General features: G+C 29.4%; 5 protein-coding genes across 5 annotated transcripts; 2 read left to right on the top strand and 3 right to left on the bottom strand.

Moving 5' to 3' along the window:
• Positions 1–674: 674 nt before the first annotated feature.
• On the top strand, positions 675–1,451 carry LOC113867697. The gene is made up of 2 exons (XM_027503138.1): positions 675–1,041; positions 1,138–1,451. The coding sequence occupies exons 1-2, from the start codon at positions 675–677 to the stop codon at positions 1,449–1,451; spliced, it is 681 nt and encodes a 226-aa protein (XP_027358939.1).
• A 4,573-nt stretch (positions 1,452–6,024) lies between these two features.
• On the bottom strand, positions 6,025–6,863 carry LOC113868106 (stress-induced protein KIN2-like). Its single transcript, XM_027503671.1, has 3 exons — positions 6,810–6,863; positions 6,658–6,726; positions 6,025–6,096 (listed from the first exon to the last, which is right to left on the bottom strand). The coding sequence occupies exons 1-3, from the start codon at positions 6,861–6,863 to the stop codon at positions 6,025–6,027; spliced, it is 195 nt and encodes a 64-aa protein (XP_027359472.1).
• A 3,800-nt stretch (positions 6,864–10,663) lies between these two features.
• On the bottom strand, positions 10,664–11,449 carry LOC113867693 (stress-induced protein KIN2-like). The gene is made up of 3 exons (XM_027503122.1): positions 11,396–11,449; positions 11,244–11,312; positions 10,664–10,735 (listed from the first exon to the last, which is right to left on the bottom strand). The coding sequence occupies exons 1-3, from the start codon at positions 11,447–11,449 to the stop codon at positions 10,664–10,666; spliced, it is 195 nt and encodes a 64-aa protein (XP_027358923.1).
• A 5,517-nt stretch (positions 11,450–16,966) lies between these two features.
• LOC113867691 (stress-induced protein KIN2-like) lies at positions 16,967–17,975 on the bottom strand. The gene is made up of 3 exons (XM_027503120.1): positions 17,922–17,975; positions 17,770–17,838; positions 16,967–17,038 (listed from the first exon to the last, which is right to left on the bottom strand). Exons 1-3 carry the CDS (start codon positions 17,973–17,975, stop codon positions 16,967–16,969), a joined length of 195 nt encoding a protein of 64 aa, XP_027358921.1.
• A 1,420-nt stretch (positions 17,976–19,395) lies between these two features.
• Positions 19,396–19,851, top strand: LOC113868104 (late embryogenesis abundant protein 2-like). Its single transcript, XM_027503669.1, has 3 exons — positions 19,396–19,449; positions 19,552–19,620; positions 19,777–19,851. The coding sequence occupies exons 1-3, from the start codon at positions 19,396–19,398 to the stop codon at positions 19,849–19,851; spliced, it is 198 nt and encodes a 65-aa protein (XP_027359470.1).
• The last annotated feature ends 4,644 nt before the right edge of the window (positions 19,852–24,495 follow it).

Genomic DNA, 24,495 nt, shown 5'->3' with positions numbered 1-24,495 from the left:
AAAAAATCTTTAATGCGATGGGATGTCGCAAGGAGCATAGGGTGGTATATGCCAACTATATGTTGGGCAGAGAAGCTGAGGATTGGTGGAGATTCGCCAATCCAACGTTGCCGCCAGATGAAGGATATATCAACTGGGAAGCGTTTAAGGCTTGTTTCTTAGGGAACTATTTCCCTAAGGATTTGAAGAAACAAAAGACACGGGAATTCTTTGAATTGAAACAAGGAAGTATGTCTGTGGGCGACTATGCTGCAAAATTTCATGAGCTGATGAAATGCTGGCCTCATTTCCATCATGAGGATGAGGATGAAGATCTGTGCGCCCAGTTTGAGAATGGGCTAAGGCGTGAGATAAGGGCAGTGGTCAATGTGTTCTAGCTAACTGACTTGTCAACCCTGGTCAGCAAGTGCCGAATCTTCGAGGCAAACTCCAAGGGAAAGACTATAGATAGCCGGATTGGAGGACCGGTGAGGAAGGATCGTAGACCTCCAAGGTTTCCTAGAGGACCTTATTCTGGTGCTATTCAGTCTTAATCTCGTGGGACAGTATCTCAGGGAGGTAATAGCGGTGGTTCCAACCCTTCAAGGGGACCCATGAGATGCTTTCTTTGTGGAGGACCTCACATTGTGAGTAATTGCCCACAACCACTGTCGGCATGTAGTATCTACGGGAAGATGGGTCATTCTGCAAATACTTGTTGGTCTGCTCCTCAGAGAAGCAGAAGTGTGAGTGGGAGTAACCAGCCGGCACCCAAAGGAAACAGTGGGGCAAAGCCGAGTGTATCAGGCAAGGTGTTTCCCATGAGTGGATCAGAGGCGTCCAAGTCGGATGACTTGATCAGAGGTAAATGCATCATTATGGATAGACTTTGTGATGTATTATTTGATTCTGGTACCACATATTCCTTTGTTTCTGTGGATTGTGTGAATTGTATTAGACTGCCAATATCTTCTCTACCATGTGATATTCTTGTGTCTACTCCTACAGCTAAGCCTGTTGTGACTTCTTTTGTATGCTTAGGCTGTTCTGTGATGGTACATGGTAGAAATTTCTGTGTTGACTTAATTTATTTACTGCTTTCTCAACTTGATGTTGTATTGGGTATGGATTGATTATCATCCAATCGTGTTCTATTAGATTGTAAGGAGAAAGCTTTAATCTTTGGTGATGAGACACCGATAAATTCTAGACTCCAAGGTGTGGGTGAAGCTACTGCTTTCATGGTGTTGTTTTCTGCTGAGATCAATAAGACTGTGAGAGCTGAGCACATTTTAGTAGTGCAAGATTTTCTAGAAGTTTTTCTGGATGATGTAATAGAATTGCCACCGGAAAGAAAGATTGAGTTTTCTATCAATTTGATTCCGGGAGCAAGTCCAGTATCTATTGCGCCATATCGAATGTCACCGGTAGAATTGGTTGAGGTGAAAAAGCAAGTGGAAGAACTATTGTAAAAGCAATTTGTACGACCAAGTGTGTTGCCACGGGGAGCTCCAGTACTGTTGGTGAAAAAGAAAGATGGGAGCATAAGAATGTGCGTTGATTATCGCCAGTTGAATAAGGTGACGATTAAGAATAAGTATCATATTCCTCGGATTGACGATCTGATGGATCAGCTACGAGGAGCCTCAGTGTTTTCAAAGATCGATTTGCAATTGGGCTATCATAAGATTCGAGTGAAGAAGGAAGATATCCCTAAGACGACGTTTAGAATTCGCTACGGTCATTACAAATATCTAGTGATGTCGTTTGGTGTGACTAATGCTCCGACGGTGTTTACGGATTATATGAACCAGATTTTCCATGAATTCTTCGATCAGTTTGTAGTAGCGTTTATCGACGATATCCTGATCTATTCCAAGAATCATGAAGAGTATACACCAAACACTTAAGGATCGTTTTGCGAGTACTGAGCAAGAGGCAACTTTATGCAAAGTTTTTGAAGTGTGAGTTCTGGCTTCCACAGATCTAGTTTTTGGGACATGTTGTCTCAAAGGAAGGGATTATGGTTGACCCAGCAAAAGTAGAAGCAGTGGCTCAATGGTCGAGACCCACAACTCCAATGGAAATTAGAAGTTTCCTCGTATTGGCTGGCTATTATAGGAAATTCATTGAGGGATTTTCTAAAATAGCATTACCCTTAACGAAATTGACAAGGAAGGGAAAGGAAGAGTTGAAGCAATTGATATTGGAGGAGGCGCATAAGAGTAAATTGAGTTTTCATCCAGGAGCACTAAAGATGTATCATGACTTGCGAAGGAATTTCTGGTGGTACGACACGAAGAAAGAAATTGTTGAATATGTTGCCAAGTGCTTGACGTGCCAGAAATCAAAAGTAGAACATCCGAGGGTACCAAGAGAATTGCAATCGTTGGAGATTCTAGAGTGTCAATAGGAGAGTATTTTTATGGACTTCGTGTTGAGGCTGCTCTAAGATTCATTTTGTAGTGTTTGGTGATGTAAATATTTTAAAGTTCTATATATTTTGAATAATACTTTATAAATTATTGTACTTAAATTATGCACGGTTCCTTTATTTATAAAGTTTTGCTTATGTTTCAGCATTTAATTATGATATAATATCGACATACCCAAAACCATGTATATAGTTATTGATTTGAAATGGTAAATTATACTATGTATGGAATTTTGAAATAAAGATGTTACAATTTGGTATCAGAGCAATTCATTCAAACCAGCCTAGTGTTGGGATTGATGAAAATAGTACATCTTGAAAATCTTACATTGTTCAAAGTATGTTGGAAGAAGTCTCACATTACCTGGGATGAACAAGGGAGTGGGTGAACAGGGCTATATAATGGACCTGAGTCCATGGTATAAAGGCATCCCAGTCAGAAACACTTTAAGCTTGTGTTTGACTTTTCTTATACTCTTGTATTAGAGTGTTGTGAGGTTTAGTTTAATTACTTGCTTTGGAGAGTGTGGGTGTAATTGGGGCAAGGGAGAATAGTCTATGTGTTGTAAAATTTTCACATAGTGTTATTCTCTGGTTGTCATTAGACAACGATCGTGGTTTTTCTCCAGTTTTTGGAGTTTCCATGTTATATTCTTGTGTGATTGTTTTATCTTATTTCTCTGTTAAAAGGGTAATTCTGAAGGGGTAAAGATGACATTTTTCTTCTTTTTCCTAACAGTGGTATCAAAGTTTATGGTTCGGTAGGATATTCTTAGTATGCTCTATGGTTGCAGCTTAGTCTGACCTTCCACATCAGAAAAGATTAATTCCTTGTTGTTGGAGAATCATCCTTGGTTGCTGAAGCTACAATGTCATTTACAAGTGCTGTTAAATGTAACATAGAGAAATTTGATGAAAGGATCAATGATTACACATGGGCGTTGGCTAACACTAATGCAGGGTGTGCGGTAATTGTACACGGGCATTGGTTAGCATTGATGCAAGGTGTGCGATAATTATACACGGGCATTAGTTAGTATTGATGCAAGGTGTGTCGTAAGTTGTACACGGGCATTGACTAACATTGATGCAAGGTGTGTGGTAAGGGTACACAGACATTGGTTGGCATTGATGCAAGGTGTGTAGTAATTATACACGGGCATTGGTTGGGATTGACACAGGGTGTGCAGTGAAAGAAAATTCTTGGAATGGTTTAATTCCAAGCGAGTATACTCTTTATGGTGGAGTATGATTGTCGGTATAGATAATGATTGCTGATGTAGGCAATGAAATAGAAGATGTGTCTATTTTAGTCATGGTGGAGATTGTTGAGATTGATGAAAATAATACATCTTGAAAATTTCACATTATTCAAGGTATGTTGGAAGAAGTCCCACATTACTTGGGATGAACAAGGGAGTGGGTGAACAAGGCCACATAATAGACCTGAGTCCATGGTATTAAGGCACCCCAGTCAGAAACACTTTAAGCTTGTGTTTGACTTTTCTTATACTCTTGTATTAGAGTGTTGTGAGGTTTAGTTTAATTACTTGTTTTGGAGAGTGTGGGTGTAATTGGGGCAAGGGAGAATAGTCTATGCGTTGTAAAATTTTCACATAGTGTTATTCTTTGGTTGTCATTAGACAACGATCGTGGTTTTTCTCCTGTTTTTGGAGTTTCCACGTTATATTCTTGTGTGATTGTTTTATTTTATTTCTCTGTTAGAAGGGTAATTCTGAAAGATAAAGATGACTTTTTTTTTCTTTTTTCCAACACTTGGGGTATGGGACTAGTTCATCGAGAGTATATGTTCTAAGTATTAATTAGGAATTGTTTGTTGATGCAACTTGGTAAAATGTGTGATTTGGTTGAGATATTTGGAATGTTTGTATGATGGGAAATTGAAATGAAATGTGCTAATGGGTGAAAATTTGATTTTGTACATAAATACAACTATGGCCGGTAGAACATCAGAGTGTACCAGGAGAAAGTCTATTAAGCCTATTAGAATAACTTATTTAAAATTCATAAAATTTATAATAATATATTAAATAATTTTATATAAAAATTATAATATTATAATATTAAATAAATTAAATTTTAAAATAATAAAATCTTAAATTAAAAATCTTAATAATTTTTGTTAGAATTGAAGAAGGTATCTAAGACATACTCTTTAAGAGAGAGAGCCCTGGAGTTTTTTTTTTTGCTTATTTTATACATATAAAACTGATTTATATTGCACTTTCTCGATTATGTCTATCGCTAGTTTGTCTTATCTCATTTATTATCTTCTTACAATCTTACGCACTTGTTTATATTATATTATTTTTTAATAATTTATTTAGAGGCAAGTCTTATGACTTTTAAAAGATATATATATATATATATATATATATATATATATATATATATATGTGTGTGTGTGTGTGTTTAAATGGTTTAATAGTCTAATCTATTTATAAAGAAACTTAATGACATATTAAATGTCTCAATGTCTCGATACGAAGTAGCTCATTAAAAAATTTAATAGGTCAAATCTGACTTTTAAAAAGGCAAAGTTAAGCTTAATAAAAAATTTATAATAGATAATAGGTCAGTTTAAGTTTCAAAATTATTAAACAGACTTAACTTATTTATGCAAAGTCTAGCCTAACCTAACCTATTTCTATCCCTATTCATCTATAAAAAATAGTGGCTGAAAAATTACAAATAATCATGAGAATCCAATAAAGAATATTAATCCTTTAATAGTTAGGATTATCACTAAGAGAATCTAACTCAATTCACCTTGATAAAGTTGAAAAACTTTTTTTCCCCTTCGACCAAAGAAGAAGGAAAAAAAGCTTTTCAACCACACACAACCTGTTTCGTTGCATATTATTAAACTAAATATTTTTTTCTTAATAGTTAAAAGTATATTATATGATAATTTAAAATTTAATAAATGTAATAAATTAAAAAAAGTAAAATTTTTAATTCTTAATAATAAATATTGTATTATATTAAATAAAATTTAATTTTTAAATTTAAAATATGATAAAAGATCTCAACTTAAATTAATATTGATTATTTAAAAAATTATTAATCCAGCAATTTATTATTATAATATTATCATGAATATCAAATATTTAAAATTTTTACAAAACTTAAATATTTGTCGATTTTAGTCCAATAATAACATTTAGTTATATTTAAATAGTATATAACATGGTAAAATATAATCAGGTGGTGGGGTATTAATTAATATTTACAATGTGTGAAATTTGTGTAGGGTTAATTTATTTTACAATAATATTAAGTTCAATAGTTGGGTTATTAAAATTTTCTTTTAAAGAAATGTTATAAAAATATCATTCTACTAAGTCTGACATAAAATGAAATTTCACATGATCTGGACCACATAATTTAATAAGTAATATAAGTAATAAGAAATGGATATTTCAACACTCAAATTTGAAACTTTAATGAAATGATTATTGTATTTGGTTTTGCTAAATGGTTACACTTGAAATAAAATGAAACATATGCTTCTGCAAAATACATCAATTAGCAAAACATAGTTTATTTCATGGAAAGCAGTATCTAGCACAATGATCCATTTAGCTACTCTAATTGTTCCCTGTTGCATTCTTTACAGCATCAGCAGCTCCTTGTGCTTTAGCCTTCAATTGCTGCCCGGCCTATACATGACAAACAAATAACCTTTACTTTTTGTGGTTTTGATTTATTAAAGATTATAAATATAGATAATTGTTTTTTTATCTGAAGAAATAAAATAAAAAAAATATTCTTTTGATTTTAGGGTATAATTTCATATGCATAATATATATATATATATATATATATATATATATAATATAATATAATATAATATAATATAATATAATATAACAACAACAATTAAGTCTTTTTCTAAATAATTATTTTCAAATATTTAAGATATTGTCTTTTTAGGCTCAAATATAATTGTAAAAATAAATTGTGGGCCCGTATTTATTAAAATATAGTAAAATTAATTTTGATAGAATAAATTTGAACCACTCTTAAACATATTTAGACTATGTTAAAAATAATTTTAACCAAATATTGATATTATAACCTGTAATTTGTTAAAACGTATAAGAATTGGTTTTTTAACTGTAAGCCAAAAAGACGCAAAACATGCATGTCTTTACTTTGTCTTGATTACTAATCACATTATTAATTAATTAGGAGAAATGTTAAGAAATAAAAGTAAAAACCTCTTGCATGGAGTCTTGTGCAGATTGAGCAGCATTGCTGGCCTTGTCCATCAAGTTGCTAGCCTTTTCCTGCATTGGCACAAAAACTTGATTGAGCTATCAAAATTGAGCAAATGAAGAGACCATAGTAAAGAGAAAGTTGTGTCATAGACCTGAGCTTGGCCCTTGGCTTGTCCTGCTTGGTAGCTCATGTTTTGGGAGTCCATCTTTATTCTTCTGTTAAACGTTTGCAATCAAACCAAATGTTGTGAAAATCAGGTGTTACTTTAGTTTTTCTGATGCATATTTTTTACTTTTGTTGCAACTTATATAGTTTCTCAATACACTACAACATTCGACACGTGTTTTTTCTCATGTTTTGCTACACAAATTTCGATTCACACGTTCTCCTTCACAAGCGTTTTCAAGGGCACATGTCATGTCATTCTTGGAAAATGGCTAACCTTAGTGTAGATGGGATCTTATTTTTTTTCTTCTTCTAATAATAGGGCAATTTTGATTTGATTTTATGGATGAAATATCCGTTGCAAAAGTATACACACATACGTGTGAGCATATTATGAGTGATCTACTTAGCGTTAAATAATCCATCCAAGGTATATCATGTAAGCATGAGTGCTACTGTCAAATTAAGTAAATGAAAATGAAGCAAATTGATTAATTATTTGAAATTGATCCTTGATTTCTAAAAGGGAAAATACTTTAACCTGAGTCATTTATTTAAATGAGTAAAAAGTAAAGCTCAAGTTTCACTTAGATTAAAAATGATGAAATTGTAATTTTTTTTTGTCTATAGTTTGTTTAATTTTTAAAATATATGGTTATTTACCTAAAATATAATTTTTCTAAAGTGTGTCTAAGTACATACAATAAGAACCTATACATAACAAGTTTTTTATTGAAAATCACATGATATTGTTGAATTCAATGCATTAATAATATTAAAGGCTATAAATTTCAATAAAAACTTACTAATTATATATAAAAGAGAGAGAATTAAAATCTATTGATACTGTCAAACATAGACATTTATTTCATAAAAACTTTCTATAGATTGTGAAATTTACCGTATCAATTATTTATTTAAAGGTTTTTATTTAATAAATCAGTTTTATAAAATTTCATATGATAACAAAATTGATAGGTATTTCATTACAATTTATTTTATTTTAATGAATATTTTGTTTATAAAATATAAGTAAATATTAAATTTTAGATAATATACCTAAATTGTGTAAAATTTGATATATGTGATCATGAAAATAGTATAAAATGATTTAACAATTGAATTTGTTAATCTTATATTTTTATGAAACATTATTAAGATATATAAATGTCCAAGTTTAATATTTGATGTTAATGGATCCTAACTATATATAATGTAAAAATATATTTGATTATAAAATGAATTTAATTTTTTTACTTTGTCAATAAATTAAAACATATAAAGATAAAATTTAAATTAGTTATTATAAAGATTAATTATCCACCTTAAGATTGTTAGGATTATAAATTTTAGTCTCTTATATTCTAAAATTTCTCAAGGGTTTATCAGGGTATCTATTGTCCATCTATTTTATTGGTAAGAAATAATGAACAACTGCAAACAATTGTGAGAATCCAATGAAAATAAATCATCCTCTAACCATTGTGAACAACCCCAAGTTATATTATCGTTGAGAGAAGTCAATGAATCAATTCAACATTATCAACTTGAAAAGTATCCTATTTTTTTCATTCAACCAAAGAAGAAAAATAAGCTTCGAAACCACATACAATTAAAGATCCTTTGAAAAAATATTTTAAATCAAAAGACAAAATGATATTTTTCTGCATATTCGAGAAACATAACTATAAACATTGACACAGTGATCCAAACTGTGATCCTTTTCGCGCTCGCCATCAAAGCTATGCAACACCTTCAAAATCTTCACAATAACCATCATATTCAAACTTAACTTAGAGTTTCATTCACCGACCTAAACTAAAATTGCAACTTTTTCAATGTCTCGTTCTATTTGTGAACTTAACAATGGAATTTCGCATAGGAAAAAGGTTGGCAAAGGAATAACTAGTGGCTAGAGATAATACCAATGGATTAATGATATTGAGGTAAAACAATTTTCTAAAGTAATATTTCTTAAATGAATTCAATTTCTCAAGAAGAATTTGATAAGGGAGATGGATAATCCATATTCAACAATGCCAAAAACATTGGGTTTGGGTGATTGGAGATCTCCAACAATTACAATGTGTGTTACACATTTTATTTTCTACGTGTCACTTGATAACATTTTGTCACTATTCTCTAAACGTGAATAATATTAAAAACTAAATTAATGAATAGAAGATATTTTAAAAACTATTAAAGACATTTTAAATTCTTAAAAATTTTACTTTTATTATATAATTTTTTTTTTCTATCTGGTTTAATCCTCTGATTTCAAAAGATTTTTTTTGAATATATAAAAATTCGAATCTAACACTTACTTAAGCAGCTTTTACACAATATCATTTTTATCGTATAATTAATCATTGATAATATTTTACTATTTTGTCATAGTTTCTTAATGATAAATTGTTACTAGAATTGATTTGATAAATGAAAGGACAATCTAAATCTAAAGACCAATAAAGACATTTTAAATTCTAACAAATTAAAATATTTTGATAAATAATAATATGTTAGCATAAGTAGAAGAGTTCATTAGTTTAGACTAACTGGATAAACATAAAAAATCAAACTAAACTAGTTAAGTTAATTTGGTTTAGATTGGATTTTCATATTCGTGTTTCAACTGAATGAAATTAATGAAACTGAAACTTCTTTTATTTAGTTAATTTGGTTTAGACTTGTTGCCTGAATTAATAAATTCAAATTCTCTTTCAATTATATGTACACAATGCGATTATGTTTTGATTAAAATCAATACTTACTAGATCCAATCAACTCAAACTTGTTAGATTTTATTTTATTGTTGACTGAATAATACAATGTCATTTTGGTAAAAAAAAAACAAAAACAAAAACTGGCTATCGAAACCGATTAATCCTAACTCTCTCAATAGTTGTGAAATCAGATGCAACCTTTTATTACACACGTTATTAAATTAAAATAAAATTTGTTAATAATTAAAAATATATTGCATAATCATTTTAAAATTTAATAATTGTTATAATCTTTTAAAAATTTAAATATTGTAATTATTAATCATAAATATTATATTATATAAAATAAAATTTCATTTTTAATTTAAAAATATGATAAAGGATCACAAATTAAATTAAAATTTATATTTTTGAAAAAACAAATTTCAATTTTTTTTTTAATTACTAAAGAGGGCTAAAAGCCCAAACTGAGACATAACTAATCCCCACTAATCCAAATACCAGAGGCATCTAGATAAAGGAACAAAAAGAAAGAGGAAGGAAGACTATTCAAGCAAACAAAAGGAACATAACTCTTAACCCTATGCTTAGCAAGCCCATAACTTAGCAATTAATTTTATTTTAATCCTTTGTTATTATAATATCATCATGAATATCATATATTTAAATTTTTATATAATTTAAATATTTGTAGATATTTAATCCAATAATAACAATTTAATTATATTTAAATAGTATAATTTATATATTTCCAATGTGTGAAATTTATATATTTAAATTAATATTTCCAATGTGTGAAATTTATATAGAGTTAATTTATTTTACAATAATATTAAGTTGACTTGTCAAATCAATTTCGTTCTAATGAAAAGTTATAAAAAGTTATAAAAATATGGACATACATCAAATATCACATGATCTAGAATATACGTTTCAAATTTGAAACTTTAATCAACTCATTATTGCATTTGGTTTTGCTAAACTTACTATGGAATATTGAAACGGTTACACTTGAAATAAAATGAAACATATGCTTCTGCAAAATACATCAATTAGCAAAACATAGTTTATTTCATGGAAAGCAGTATCTAGCACAATGATCCATTATTTAGCTACTCTAATTGTTCCCTGTTGCACTCTTTACAGCATCAGCAGCTCCTTGTGCTTTAGCCTTCAATTGTTGCCCAGCCTATGCATGACATACAAATAACCTTTACTTTTGGGGATTCTGATTTATTACGGATTGTAAAGATAGAAAAATATTTTTTTCTCTAAAAAATAAAATAACAAAAAATTATTCTTTTAATTTTAGAGTATAATTTTATATGCCTTATATATATATATATATATAATATTTTTTATTAGGCAATTATTTTCACATATTTAAGATATTGTCTTTTTATGCTCAAATAATAATGTAATTGTAAAAATAAATTGTGAACCCGTATTTTTTAAAATATAATAAAATTAATTTTAATAGAATAAATTTTGATCCCTTATTGAACATATTTGGAATATGTTAAAAATAATTTTAACTAAATACTTATATTATAATGTGTAAATTGATAAAAAGTATAAGAATTGTTTTTTTATCTATCAGCCAAACAGACACAGAACATGCATGTTTTCTTTGTGTCTTGATTACTAATCACATTATTAATTAATTAGGAGAAATGTTAAGAAATAAAAGTAAAAACCTCTTGCATGGAGTCTTGTGCAGATTGAGCAGCATTGCTAGCCTTGTCCATCAAGTTGCTGGCCTTTTCCTGCATTGGCACAAAAACTTGACTGAGTTATCAAAATTGAGCAAATGAAGAGACCATAGCAAAGAGAAAGTTATGTCAAAGACCTGAGCTTGGCCCTTGGCTTGTCCTGCTTGGTAGCTCATGTTTTGGGAGTCCATCTTTATTCTTCTGTTGAACTGTTGTAATGAAAGCAAATGTTGTGAAAATCAGGTGTTGCTTTAGTTTTTCTGATTCATATTTCTCACTTTTTGTTGCAACTTATATAGTTTCTTAATACACTACAACATTCAACACATGTTTTTTCTCATGTTCTTTTCACAGTTTGCTCCTTAACATGCGTTTTTAAGGGCACATGTCATGCCATTCTTGGAAAGTGGCTAACATTAGCTTAGATGGGATCTTATCTTTTTTTCTAATAATAGGACAATTTTGATTGATGTTATGGCTGAAATCTTTGTTGCAGGTACACTTGTGGAGATTATGAATGAACCATGTAGCATAAATTATTTTATCCAAGGTATATCATATAGGCATGAGTACGTGCTACTTTCAAATTAACAGTAAAAAATAAGTAGCATTTAGAGACGTAAATGAAGCAAATTCAGTCTATTATTTGAATTTCAACTTTAGATTTAAAAAAGAAAAAATACTTTTAACCCAAATCATTTATTTAAATAAATAAAAATTAAAGCTTGAGTTTGACTTAAATTAAAAAGTATAAAGATTTAGTTAGATTTATTATCTTGTTTATAGTTTGTTTAATTTTTAAAAAAATTATGGTCATTTATCTAAAATATAATTTTTTAAAAAGTGTATCAATACATGTACAGTAAATTTTTATTGAAATCACATAATGTTAATAAATATTATAATTTTTAATGAAAACTTACACAAAAATAGAAAGAGTCGGACGAATAAAAAGTAAAGTGGCTATGAACACAGTTATCTATGTAATTTTTCTGACATCTTTTTAATTATTGATTTCTTAATTTATATATGACACTTACACCTTAAAAACTTTCTATAGAATGTGAAATTAATTTTTATTAAACAGATCAGCTTTATAAAATTTCATATGATAACAAAAGTATAAGCAATTCATTACATATTATTTTATTTTAACGGGTATTTTATTTATAAAATATAAGTAAATATAAAATTTTGAATAATATACTTATAAATATCTAAATTGTGTGAAATTTGATATATATAATCATAAGATAATATAAAATAATTTAATAATTTATTTAATTAATTTTTTATTTTGTAAAAAATTATTAAAATATATACATGTCCAAGTTTAATATTTAATGTCATTGGATATTCTATATATATATATATATATATAATAAATTTAATTTTGATATATTGTCTTTATAAACTTTTAACATTGTCAATAAATTAAATTAAAACATACAGAAGTTACATTATCATTGAAAGAATCCAATGAATTTATTCAGCTTTACCAACTTAAAAAACAGCCTTTTTTTTATCCTTCAAAATTTTCACAATAACCATCATATTCAAATTTGACTTAAGAGTTTCATTCACTAACCTCAGCTAAAATTGCAATTTTTTCAATGTCTCGTTCTATTTGTGAACTTAGAAATAGAATCTCTAGAGGGAAAAGGTTGGCAAGAGAGTAGTGGATAGAGATCATACCAATGGATTAATAATATTGTGGTGAAACAATTTTTTCAAGTAATATTTTTTGAAATAAATTCAAATTCATATTGGACAATGTGAAAAATGTCACGACCTTTTTTATAAAGAGGCAATAATATTTCCATTTATCTTTCTTAATTCATTTATTTAATTTATATGGCACTAAATATATGTATATTAGTAAAAGAGTATAATTTTTTAAAAAATAGAATTCTAATATTTAAATGAACAAATAACGAGCTTCATGAGCTTTTATATACAACATTCAAGTCTTTACGTAAATTCTCACATTTACATCATCTAATTCGATGCAAATTGGATACAAGTATTTAAAACATAATTATATTCGTTACAAATTAATAACCCAACAAACTAACCATAGACCAACAAAATGGTCAACTCCATGTTCTTCCCAAAAAGTTGCTAACTTCAATGTTTCTCAGCCAGATCTTCCAGCTTGAAAAGTCGATGCATTTCCTGTACCTTCTGCTCATGTACCATTATACGATCATTGCAGCACACACATATGTCAAAACAACAAAATGCAAAGGTGAGCTTATATAATTAACAACCTTATTAATGAAATATACATAAATCCCACATTACACAGCTTCAATACAATAAAGCAGCATGTCCAACCCATCTAATGCAAATGCAGCGATTTCAGTTTCCATCTAGTTTCACAACCTAAGTAATCCAGAAAAACTGTTTCCGGTCTGGGAGCGACTCATCCTGATATTTGGATCTAAACACAGCACAACTCAACATTCTTATCGTTACATGTCTAACCACTTAAACATGTAACTCGGCTCTAGGATGATAAAAATTATTATGATGCAGCATAGCTAAATCAACATGTTTTAGCACAGCAAAATATTCATTTTCAGTCTCAGCAATAAATACATTTTTATCTAGCATTAACAACACAACGAATTCTTATATTTTCAACTTCAGCAATTCAGCAAAACACATCATTTCATCCCGCTTTAACAGGTCAGCCATATATATTCACACCAAAACTCAGTATTTCAATATATAGCACACAATAAAAACTAAGTAGTTCAGATTATTAAGTAAATATACTAACATATATTAACATACTCAACTCATTTATCACAACCATTCGACATATCATATTTCAACATATCACTTTTCTTTACAACATTCTAAATGTTCACAAGTAAATATAGAATTTGACTTAGCTATATTATTTAGAGTCTTATTCTAAAATCTAGCTACTTAACAACTTATTTCTCAGCTAAATCAGAATCAAATTCTTAAATAGTTTCATATTTACTAAACAATTTAACCAACTTAGATAAGCTCCATTTACCTGAAATGAATTCCAAAATAGTACTCCTAGGGAGTTTTGTAGAGAGATCAATTGTTTGAATGTGGAATAAGGCTTGATTAAGCTCAGATCTACTCAAAATAATCAAATCTAAGTCCCTTGAGAAAGAGAGAGAAGAAATAAGGTAAAAACTAAGAACTGAGCTCCAAAAACTCACCTAAACCTCAATGAGATAACAACTCTCACTTTGATCGGAAAGAAATTCGGCTTTAAGGAAGTTTTCTCTAAGAGTAATAAGGGAGAGAACAGAGAGAAATTGAGAGAGAAAAGTTGTCTGGTGAGAAAATGAAGTTTCTGGGTGCTGAGATCCTTTAAATATCCTTACAGCACATGCGCTCTCGCTTAAGCGAGCAACTTCTCTCCAGAGCGAGCTCTACTCTCGCTTGGGCGAGCCAACCCTCACCTAGGCGAGAAAACCAGACAGTGAAACCTTTCCAATTTCTGATATTCTCGCTTGAGCGAACAGCATGTCGCTTGAGCGAACTACATCTCGCCTGGGTGAACAACATTCTTGCTTGGGCGAGATTGCATCCAGAGAGCTACCCATTACTCCTGCAACATCTTGCTTGAGTAAGATCACCTTTCGCCTGAGCGAAACTCCTTCTTGCTTGGGTGAGGGGACAGCTGGGCTGATCCTATCTGCTCTCGCTTGAGCGAGATACCTTGCATTCAGAAGGTCAATAATTAAATTAATGGACAAAAAATATTATAAACCATTTAGAGTATTTTAAATTCTTAAGAGTTTTACTCTTTTTATAAGATATTGTTTTTTTTTCATATAATTAATCATATATGTTAGTTAATATAATATTTAAATATTTTGTAATAGTTTCCTAACAATGAATCATTTATAAGATTAAATTGATAGACGAAGGCAATCTCATGAACAATTAACAAATTAACAGCGAAATTTAAAAGTATACTCAATTAATTATTAAATCAAAATATAAAAAATATTTATGATATTTTTGTATCTTAATTAAATTCTTATAAAATAGATTAGCAAAAAAATTTCTTATATAATATTGTATCGTTGTGTTTATTTATAACTTCATTATAATTAATATATAATTAAGTGTTTTGGATATATTGCCTTAGATGGAAATTATATTTATTTGAACAATACATTTGTCTTAAAAGAAATTGACAACTAATCACAAATATTTTCTTTTTTTTTTTTTAGAAAATCACAAACATTTTTAGTATATTAAAAAAATACATTTATATATATATGAGAAAGATCTTCTTACACCAGTATAAGTCTAAAAACTCTTACACCCAATCTGAGTCTTTCATTTAACTTAAATCTAACGGCCAATGAAATAATAAATTGTAACCCGTTAAATTTAAGTTAAATGAAAAGCTCAGATTAGGTGTAAGAGTTTTTAAACGTACACCGATGTAAGAAGATCTTGCCCCATATATATATATATATATATATATATTATTTTTTGGTAACTTTATTTTTAAAAATTGAGTTTAAATATTATAAATGAAAATTTTTTTATATAAAAAAATATGTATATATTTAATATATTGAAGTCATAAAAGTATAATAAATACTTTTTATTAAAATTTTAATAATATTATTAATTATTTATCTTTAATTATTGAGTTTAACACAATTCCTGTAAATACTATGTTAGCATAAGTGGAGGAGTCATTAGTTAGACTAGATCGATAAACTTAAAAAATAAAACTAAATTAATTAAGTTAATTTGATTTATTTTTAATTTATATATTCAGGTTTAAACGGGATCAAATAATTGAAACTCAAACTTCTTTGATTCAATTAATTTATTGGAGCTCCATGACTTGTTGCTTGAATTAATAATTCCAAATTCTCTTTCAATTTTAAGTACACAATGCAATTTTGTTTGCTATCTAAACCAATTAATCCAAACTCCCTCTGTAGTTGTTAATTAGTTTAACATCTATGTGCATGTGTGAAATCATATGCAACCTTTTATTACACACATATTATTAAATTAAAATAAATTTTTTAATAATTAAAAGTATATTTTACGTGATCATTCATTTAATAAAAGTTATAAAATTTTTAAAAATAAATATTCTAATTATTAGTAATAAATATTATATTAAATAAAATTACATTTTTAATTTAAAAATATGATAAAAATCACAATTTAAATTAAAATTGATATTTTTAAAAAAATAAGTTTCATTAATTCAACCGTTTATTATTATAATATTATCATAAATATCATATTTTAAATTTTGTAGATATTTAATCCAATAAAAAATATTTAATTATATTTAAATAGTATATTACATGGTAACATATAATCAGGTCAAGTATCAATTAAATTAACATTTACAATTTGTGAAATTTGTGGAGTTAATTTATTTTCCAATAATATTAAGTTGAATCATTGGGCTGTTAAAATTTCCTTCTAAAGAAAAGTAATAAAAATGTGGATATACATCAAATATCACAAGATCCGGAATATATATAACACTCAAATTTGAAACTTTAAAGAACTCATTATTGCATTTGGTTTTGCTAAACTTACGATGGAATTAAAATGGTTACACTTGAAATAAAATGAAACATATGTTTGTGCAAAATACATCAATTAGCAAAACATGGTTTATTTCATGGAAAGCACTATATAGCACAATGATCCATTTAGCTACTCTAATTGTTCCTTGTTGCATTCTTCACGGCATCAGCAGCTCCTTGTGCTTTAGCCTTCATTTGCTGCCCGGCCTATACATAACAAAAATTTAAACTTTACATTTGGTGGTTCTGATTTATTAAAGATTATAAAGATAGTCAAATGATTCTAAAAGGAAATAACAAAAAGTTATTCTTTTGATTTTAAAGTAATAATTTTTTTTAATATATGCAACATTGCAAGGATAAAAAGCTATATATAGTAAAAATTTATCAAAAAATTATACATAATTCAATATCATTGATAGTATTAAATATTATATTTTTTATAAAAACTTATTTTATATAACATTTTATCATAAACATTATTGCATATGATAGAAAAATTCGTAAGTAATCTAGAAATAGAAATATTTATTTACAATATAACAACATCAATCAAGTTTTATCTTATTAATAAAGTTGATTATATAGATTACAAAATACAATTAAATTCAGTTAAAAAATAATTATTTATAATATTATCAATTTTTATGTTTAAACAATGTAATTGTAAAATTAAATTGTGGGTCATATTTTTTTTAGTTGATAAAATTAAATTTTCATAGAATAAATTTTGACCCATTTTAAACATATTTGGAATATGTTAAAAATAATTTTAATCAAATCTCGATATTATAACCTGTAATTTGATAAAAAGTATAAGAATTGATTTTTTATCTATAAGCCAAACAGACACAGAACATGCATGTTTTCCTTGTGTCTTGATTACTAGTCACATTATTAATTGATTAGGAAAAATGTTAAAAAATAAAAGCACAAACCTCTTGCATGGAGTCTTGTGCAGATTGAGCAGCATTGCTAGCCTTGTCCATCAAGTTGCTAGCCTTTTCCTGCATTGGCACAAAAACTTGATTGAGTTATCAAAATTGAGCAAATGAAGAGACCATAGCAAAGAGGAAGTTATGTCAAAGACCTGAGCTTGGCCCTTGGCTTGTCCTGCTTGGTAGCTCATGTTTTGGGAGTCCATCTTTATTGTTCTGTTGAACTGTTGTAATCAAAGCAAATGTTGTGAAAATCAGGTGTTGCTTTAGTTTTTCTGATTCATATTTCTCACTTTTTGTTGCAACTTATATAGTTTCTTAATACACTACAACATTCAACACGTGTTTGTTCTCATGTTCTTCTCACAGTTTGCTCCTTCACATGCGTTTTTAAGGGCACATGTCATGCCATTCTTGGAAAGTGGCTTGGCTCTGTGGAGGAGATTCATTCATCATTCCAATCTCCTAACTTGGCTTGGACGAGTTTATATTTTCCAATTATAGGGAAAATTTAATTCCAATTTATGGCTGAAATCTTGGGTAGAAAACTGTGTACACACATAACACAGTGTTATACGTAGCATTAATTAATCTGTCCAAGGTGTATCAAATAAGCATGCTACTCTAATAGTAAAGAAACAGTAGTAGTAAATTAGTAATTTATTGGTATAAGTGGGGAGTTCATTAATTTGGACCATCTCTATAAACCCAAAAAATAAAATTAAACTAATTATGCTAATTCAATTTGGGAGTGGATTGTATCAAAATCAGGTGGCCGAAATTGTTTATGACTAAATGGAAAAGATCTGTCTTCTCTTTTTCATATTGGTGTGTTAATCCTCTGGATTGTATTTCTCAGTTTGGTTAATTCAGTTTGGTTTATATACTCATATTTAAATGAAATCAAACTAATGAAACTAGATCATTTCTGGGTTAGCATCTGTTTCGTAATTTGAAACTCAATAATTTGTTATATGAACTAATCAGCCCTAACCCTTTCTCAGATTTTTTTTATGTGCACAATACAACATTGTTTTCAAACCAATGATTATGCAAACTAATTAATTAACTCAATTTTTTTTTATCTCACTTTTTTGGCCTACATGTAAACACAACGTCATTCTGGTTTTAAAGGGATGATTATCTGCATCAATTAACTTAACTCTAATTTTTAATTAATTAATACATATATGTGTGTATGAAATCTGATGAACTAAAATATTTCATTTTAACTAGTTCATATTCTCCCTTAAAAGTTAAAATTGAATTAAACTGTCTTATTAAAATTCATTTTAACTGGTTCATATAAGCATTTGATGAATTATATCAGAATTTTGAGGTGTGAAATAAGTTACCACATAAACTGTAACCTGAAAATAATGAAGAACTCTCCTTCATAGTTCTCCTGGTCAACCGATCTTGATCCCTCTCTGTCTATCCTCAAAAATAGCAAATGTTAGGATGCCACGTGGCACACTGAAATTTGAACAGCTATAGCTTGAAGTGCAATTCATTGGGAAACTTGCCTATAAATCTGAACATGGTGCAGGGACATTAATCTTCATCTCAAAATAAAATAATTATTGACCTTCAATTCACTCTAAGATCATTGCATATTCAAAGAAGATGGACTCCAACAAGGCGAGCTTCAATGCTGGACAGGCCAAGGGCCAAACTGAGGTTAATTTAATTTCCCTACTCTTATTTCATACAGTTATATCTGAGAATGTGCTTAGTTTATATAAATAACTTATTTTATATGATTTTTAATGTGTGATACAGGAAAAGGCAAGCAACATGATAGACAAGGCCAGCAATGCTGCTCAATCTGCCAAGGAATCCATGCAAGAGGTTCCAATTTTAATTAATTTTTCTAAATTTGTGGTTTGAAATAGATTAATAATGTGGAAAATGGATATGAATACCATAAGTTTTTATGGCCTAAACTTAAATAACATTGTTTAATTATACAATGGAGTAATTTTGGATTTCAATAATTGTGTGCAGGTTGGTCAACAGATGATGGCAAAGGCTCAAGGAGCTTGTGATGCAGTGAAGGATGCAACTGGAATGAATAAATGAAGTTGGTTGGATAATGAACTTTCAACTTTCAATAATTCTTGTTTTGTTTTCCTGTTTGCTGGGGCATTATATATGTTGAAAGATGTTCTCCCTGTTGTTTTTTAGGGACTTTTTTTTGTGTGTGGGATGCTCCCTCTTTTAGTCTTTTGTTTCACAAGGAGGACTTTGTGATGTAATTCTCATTTGATTCTTTAATTAGATCTTGAATATTTTGCTTTATACATCTTGATCTTGAATGAATTCTTTTTGGTAAGCAAGAATGGCTAAGTCCTATCTTGAATGAAAATTTTAATTTAGTTTAGAATAATTGGAGGTTTGTGAGTGGTTCAGAAAATTGTTATTTTGACAATGATTGAGAATATTCCATATTTACCCTAAAGTAAGATATTAGACATAATGAGATATTTATAAACTATTATTAAAATGATGCTTTATCAATTAAACAATTTTTTGAGTGTGTTTGGACAAGGTTTTTAAGAGATGTGTGTATTTTTAGAGAGGAATTAAAATTCTTTGATATAAAATATGTTGTTTGGTTACTTGAGAAATATTTTTTTTACAATTTTTAAGTATTGGGGGGGGGGGGGGGGGAATTTTGTTTACACAATGCATATAGCTAGCTTTCCTTACCTTCATCTCTCAACAAAAACAATCTTTTCCTAGAAAATTGGTGAGAAATTTTTCCAGAGAAAGTAGAATTCAAAGAGAGAGATCTATCTTTCATAGACACTCCAACAATTAGATACACTCTTCATTAACAGCTAACCAAGATAACCTTTCTCATTTCTCGTTTTATTCAACATGAATATGTTGAATTTACTTGTTTGATTCATTGGACAATTATTGAAGCTGCCATTGACAAAGTACAAGAATCCATTTGAACTCTTTGAACCCAACTACATAAGAACTCATGTTTCACTTCTCCTCCCCATCTCTTAAACAGAAAATGCAAGGGACCTAACAATTATAACGAGCTGAAAATCCATGACAAAATGTACATCATCTGTAGTAATTTTCTTAAGGCTCAAAAGCTGTTCAAAAAAGTGTCTCAAAGAAACTTCTTATGTTCATGATTATGAAAATGTTTATGTTGTTGAAGTCATCAAGAGCGAGGATTGGACTAACAAGAACTCAGCTCAAGATGCAATGCGATTATAGAAATGAAAATGTTTTATGCCTCTTCAATATAATGTCCAAACATGTAATTTTATAAAGAAAGGAATTGAATTAATGTAATTTAGTTTCTTTGCATTTTGAATATAAAATTGAACTTCCGAAATCATGCATATTTTATGTTTTATTTATATTTGTTATTGCAAAGAAAATAATTTTTTATCAATTAAATAAAATTCTATGAATTTTTTTTAAAATACATATTTTATATTCTACTTTGAGTTTATAGATCGGATAGTTGCTAGGCTTTACTTAAAATTTAAGATTGAACAAACTACTAAATAGTAAATAAAACAGTTGTTAATCTCCCAGAAAAGACCACTAACTCAAGAAGCCTCATAAATCTAAGCCCAATCACCTAAACTTTTCTGGGCCAATCCTTGCCCTTTTTTTTTTTGTTTTTTTCAACGCTCTTTCTTTCATATGTAAACGAAAGAAAAAAAGAAAGAGGTTTCCTTTACGTGGCAGCCTCTATTTTGGGATCGAAATCCATGTTTCACGTGTTGAAACAATTATGTATTCTTATATTTATTTTTATTTTTTTTATCACATCATTAGTTATATTCTTAACTTTTTTAAATTTCTCTTATCTTTCGCTTTTTCCCACTTACTTTACACTGAAAAAATAAGTTTAAACACAATTTTCCAACAACTAATTTGCTGTTTATAACATATACATGTACTGATACATTAAAAAAATTGCCACTCACAGAGCTCTTATAAACTTGATGTAACTCATGTAAGTTTTGGAATGCCACTGTGATTCAATTGCTCCTTCTTATAAATGATCCACCTTAATTAACAAATATGTCGGACTAACCTTTTTTTCATCTTTTTCCTCGCTACTTATTGCAAATTTTTGCATCAAATTACTGATATAGGTAATGGATTTATGTTAGTTTGTTATTCTCCTAACATGTTCACAACTTGAGGAACATGGGTTGAAGAGGGGGGGGAGGACCAGAACATGCTTGTGTTGATACACGAGTGAATTCAAGTGGCTATGTAAAGCACTGCAGAGAGGTTCTCTATGGAGGGAATGAATTTTTAAAATGTGCTTTTGCAAGAAGCATGCGTGTGATCTTTGTCTTTTGAATCCTATTTGGCTCAATATTTTTCTACTTCATTCATAACAAAATCTCAATGGTTGCTCTCTCTGCTGAATCTTATCCTTTGTGCTTCTTTCTGCAGACCAAGAGACCTTATAATTGATTAAAGCATAGATGGCAAAGCAATTGATATGTTCTTTTGTACCCTCCAAAGTAGAAAATCTAGTGACATTTTTCAACTTCGAAAAGAACATTTCTAATTCTGACAACCTCAATTAATAATACTTCTGAAGATACATAATATCATACATCAACATTATCCGATTGATTGTGTTCTGATATACATATTTTGAAAATGATACATCAACTGGCATACCCTTTTCTCTCTCCTCAGTGTGTTTTAATTGAACATATATAACAAAATTTTAAGGGTAACCATTATGGTGGCCAAACAGATTGAATGAGACTTGTCAGTGAACAAAAAGTGTTGAGCTTTGACCAAAGAGCCATATGCTCCCTTATTCACATTATTACAATTATTTTTTTAAAATTTTTAAATTATTGTCATTTCTCAACAGTATTTGCTGTTATATCAAGTATTGTCCTTGAATTTTCCAAGTGGAAGTGTAATTGGAGCTTTCTGCAGTGCCTTCATATTAATGAGGCAGCTTACAGAACTGCGGCAAAGAAACAAAGGACAAGTTACATAATATGACAAAATCACCATCATCTCGTGATGATTAGTAGCTATAGGAAGCATACCCTATCTTCATTTCTCATTAATAAACAGAGAAGAAAGAAATGTTAATTTGTATTAAATTGAAGTGAGAGAATGATGTTATGATATGGTTTAGGTTTGATTTTAGCTCGAAGGCAAACTGATCAGTGATCCTTTTTGTGATTAGTATTTGACAATTGACATGAAAAGTGATGGTTTATGTGATTTCATACTAACTATAAAATTCTCTATCAGAATATTACTTATCAACAATAATAATGGAAAAGAAATTTGGGTGATGCCAAACTTTATCTAGTTCAGCTAGTCGTGTCTTCTTGCCGTTGTATAATAATCTGAAATTAAATTCGGCATCTTTTATACTTGTAATCATGCTGCTATATATACCTAAATAACCACCTTTAAATGTACAAAAAAAAACAACCTATAATATTTCTCTTGTAGTGTGATTGGAATTTAAATCATGGTTTCAATCATAGCGCTCTTTTTTTAATACATGTTCATATGCATTTGCGGCAATGTAGGAAGGCCTAGTACTGTACATTAACATCACATGAATACACTTAGTCCACTATCTGGACAGGACCTAAAGTCAACTCCACACCCAATAAGCAATTAATGTCCGCATATTCAGCACTCCATGCGTGCTCACCATAGGAGATTATTATGGTCACAAGATACCTAGAATTTCTAGACCTTATTGGACTTTGGTTTCTGTTCTCACTAGAGAACGACCAGAACAATATGATAATATAAACTTTGTTGCTTGAATCCAAAGTTTTGCTTTGTAGAGGGAAAGCAGGTAAATGCTCCAAGAACAACGGCTTCTAGCAGCAGAACTTATTCACACCGCAATATTACAATATAATGAGAGAATATGCGTGTATGACATAATTACATGGCGACAATGGCATGGTCTTTTATAAAATGACATACCATAATGTCCTCTTATCTACAAACAAGTGTTGAATGGAGGAAAAAGGTGAATTTGGTTAAGGGGAAGAAAATCATTGTTTCCTCTAGCGGTAGGTGAGCCCATGTCACTCTTTGGACCAAATTGAATCATTGTGTGGGAAGTGCACAACCAGCACAGGTATAAAGTGAACCGATCAGTCTTTGGAATCTTTCAAAAGATGTTAAAAAATCGTTCTCACAAAGTAAGAAGAAAATGGGACAGTTACAAGAAGGAGGAAAAAGCAAAAGAAGATAATGGGGACAAGATGTTCCCTCAATCAACCTTTTTCCTAATCCATGTCTGCTCCATCACTGTCTTTCATCTTGTGGACACATGAATTACTTTCACTTTCTGTTCAAGACCCCTTTGTCACATTCTCCCTCTGCACTTGAAAAAAAACACACACACATAGGCTTAAATAAATAACCAGAGCATGATCAATCTTTCACTCTTACCTCAACACTTGCTTCTTCAGCTTGATTAGGAATCACATATGTTAAAATAACCAAATTTAAATAACCATTCACACAAAATAAAAAATAAAAAAATTATTGTTATATTGAGATGAGAGTATGTGAATATGCCCCGGGATACTAGGATTTTGAAGACAGACAATTTATGTTGCCATCATGAGGATGTCTCTTCAACCTGGGTCGAAAAACATTCAAAGTTCATCAGTTGGGTCTTGTTGAGTTGGTAAAATTTCAACCCACGGAACCCCGAACCATTTA

This window comes from Abrus precatorius, unplaced genomic scaffold (genome assembly GCF_003935025.1).
Source record: "Abrus precatorius isolate BTA unplaced genomic scaffold, Abrus_2018 Scaffold5, whole genome shotgun sequence".
In the NCBI taxonomy this organism is placed as follows: domain Eukaryota; kingdom Viridiplantae; phylum Streptophyta; class Magnoliopsida; order Fabales; family Fabaceae; genus Abrus; species Abrus precatorius.
The sequence above is the reverse complement of the archived record's forward strand: the minus strand, read 5'-3'. Positions and strand labels throughout refer to the sequence as shown.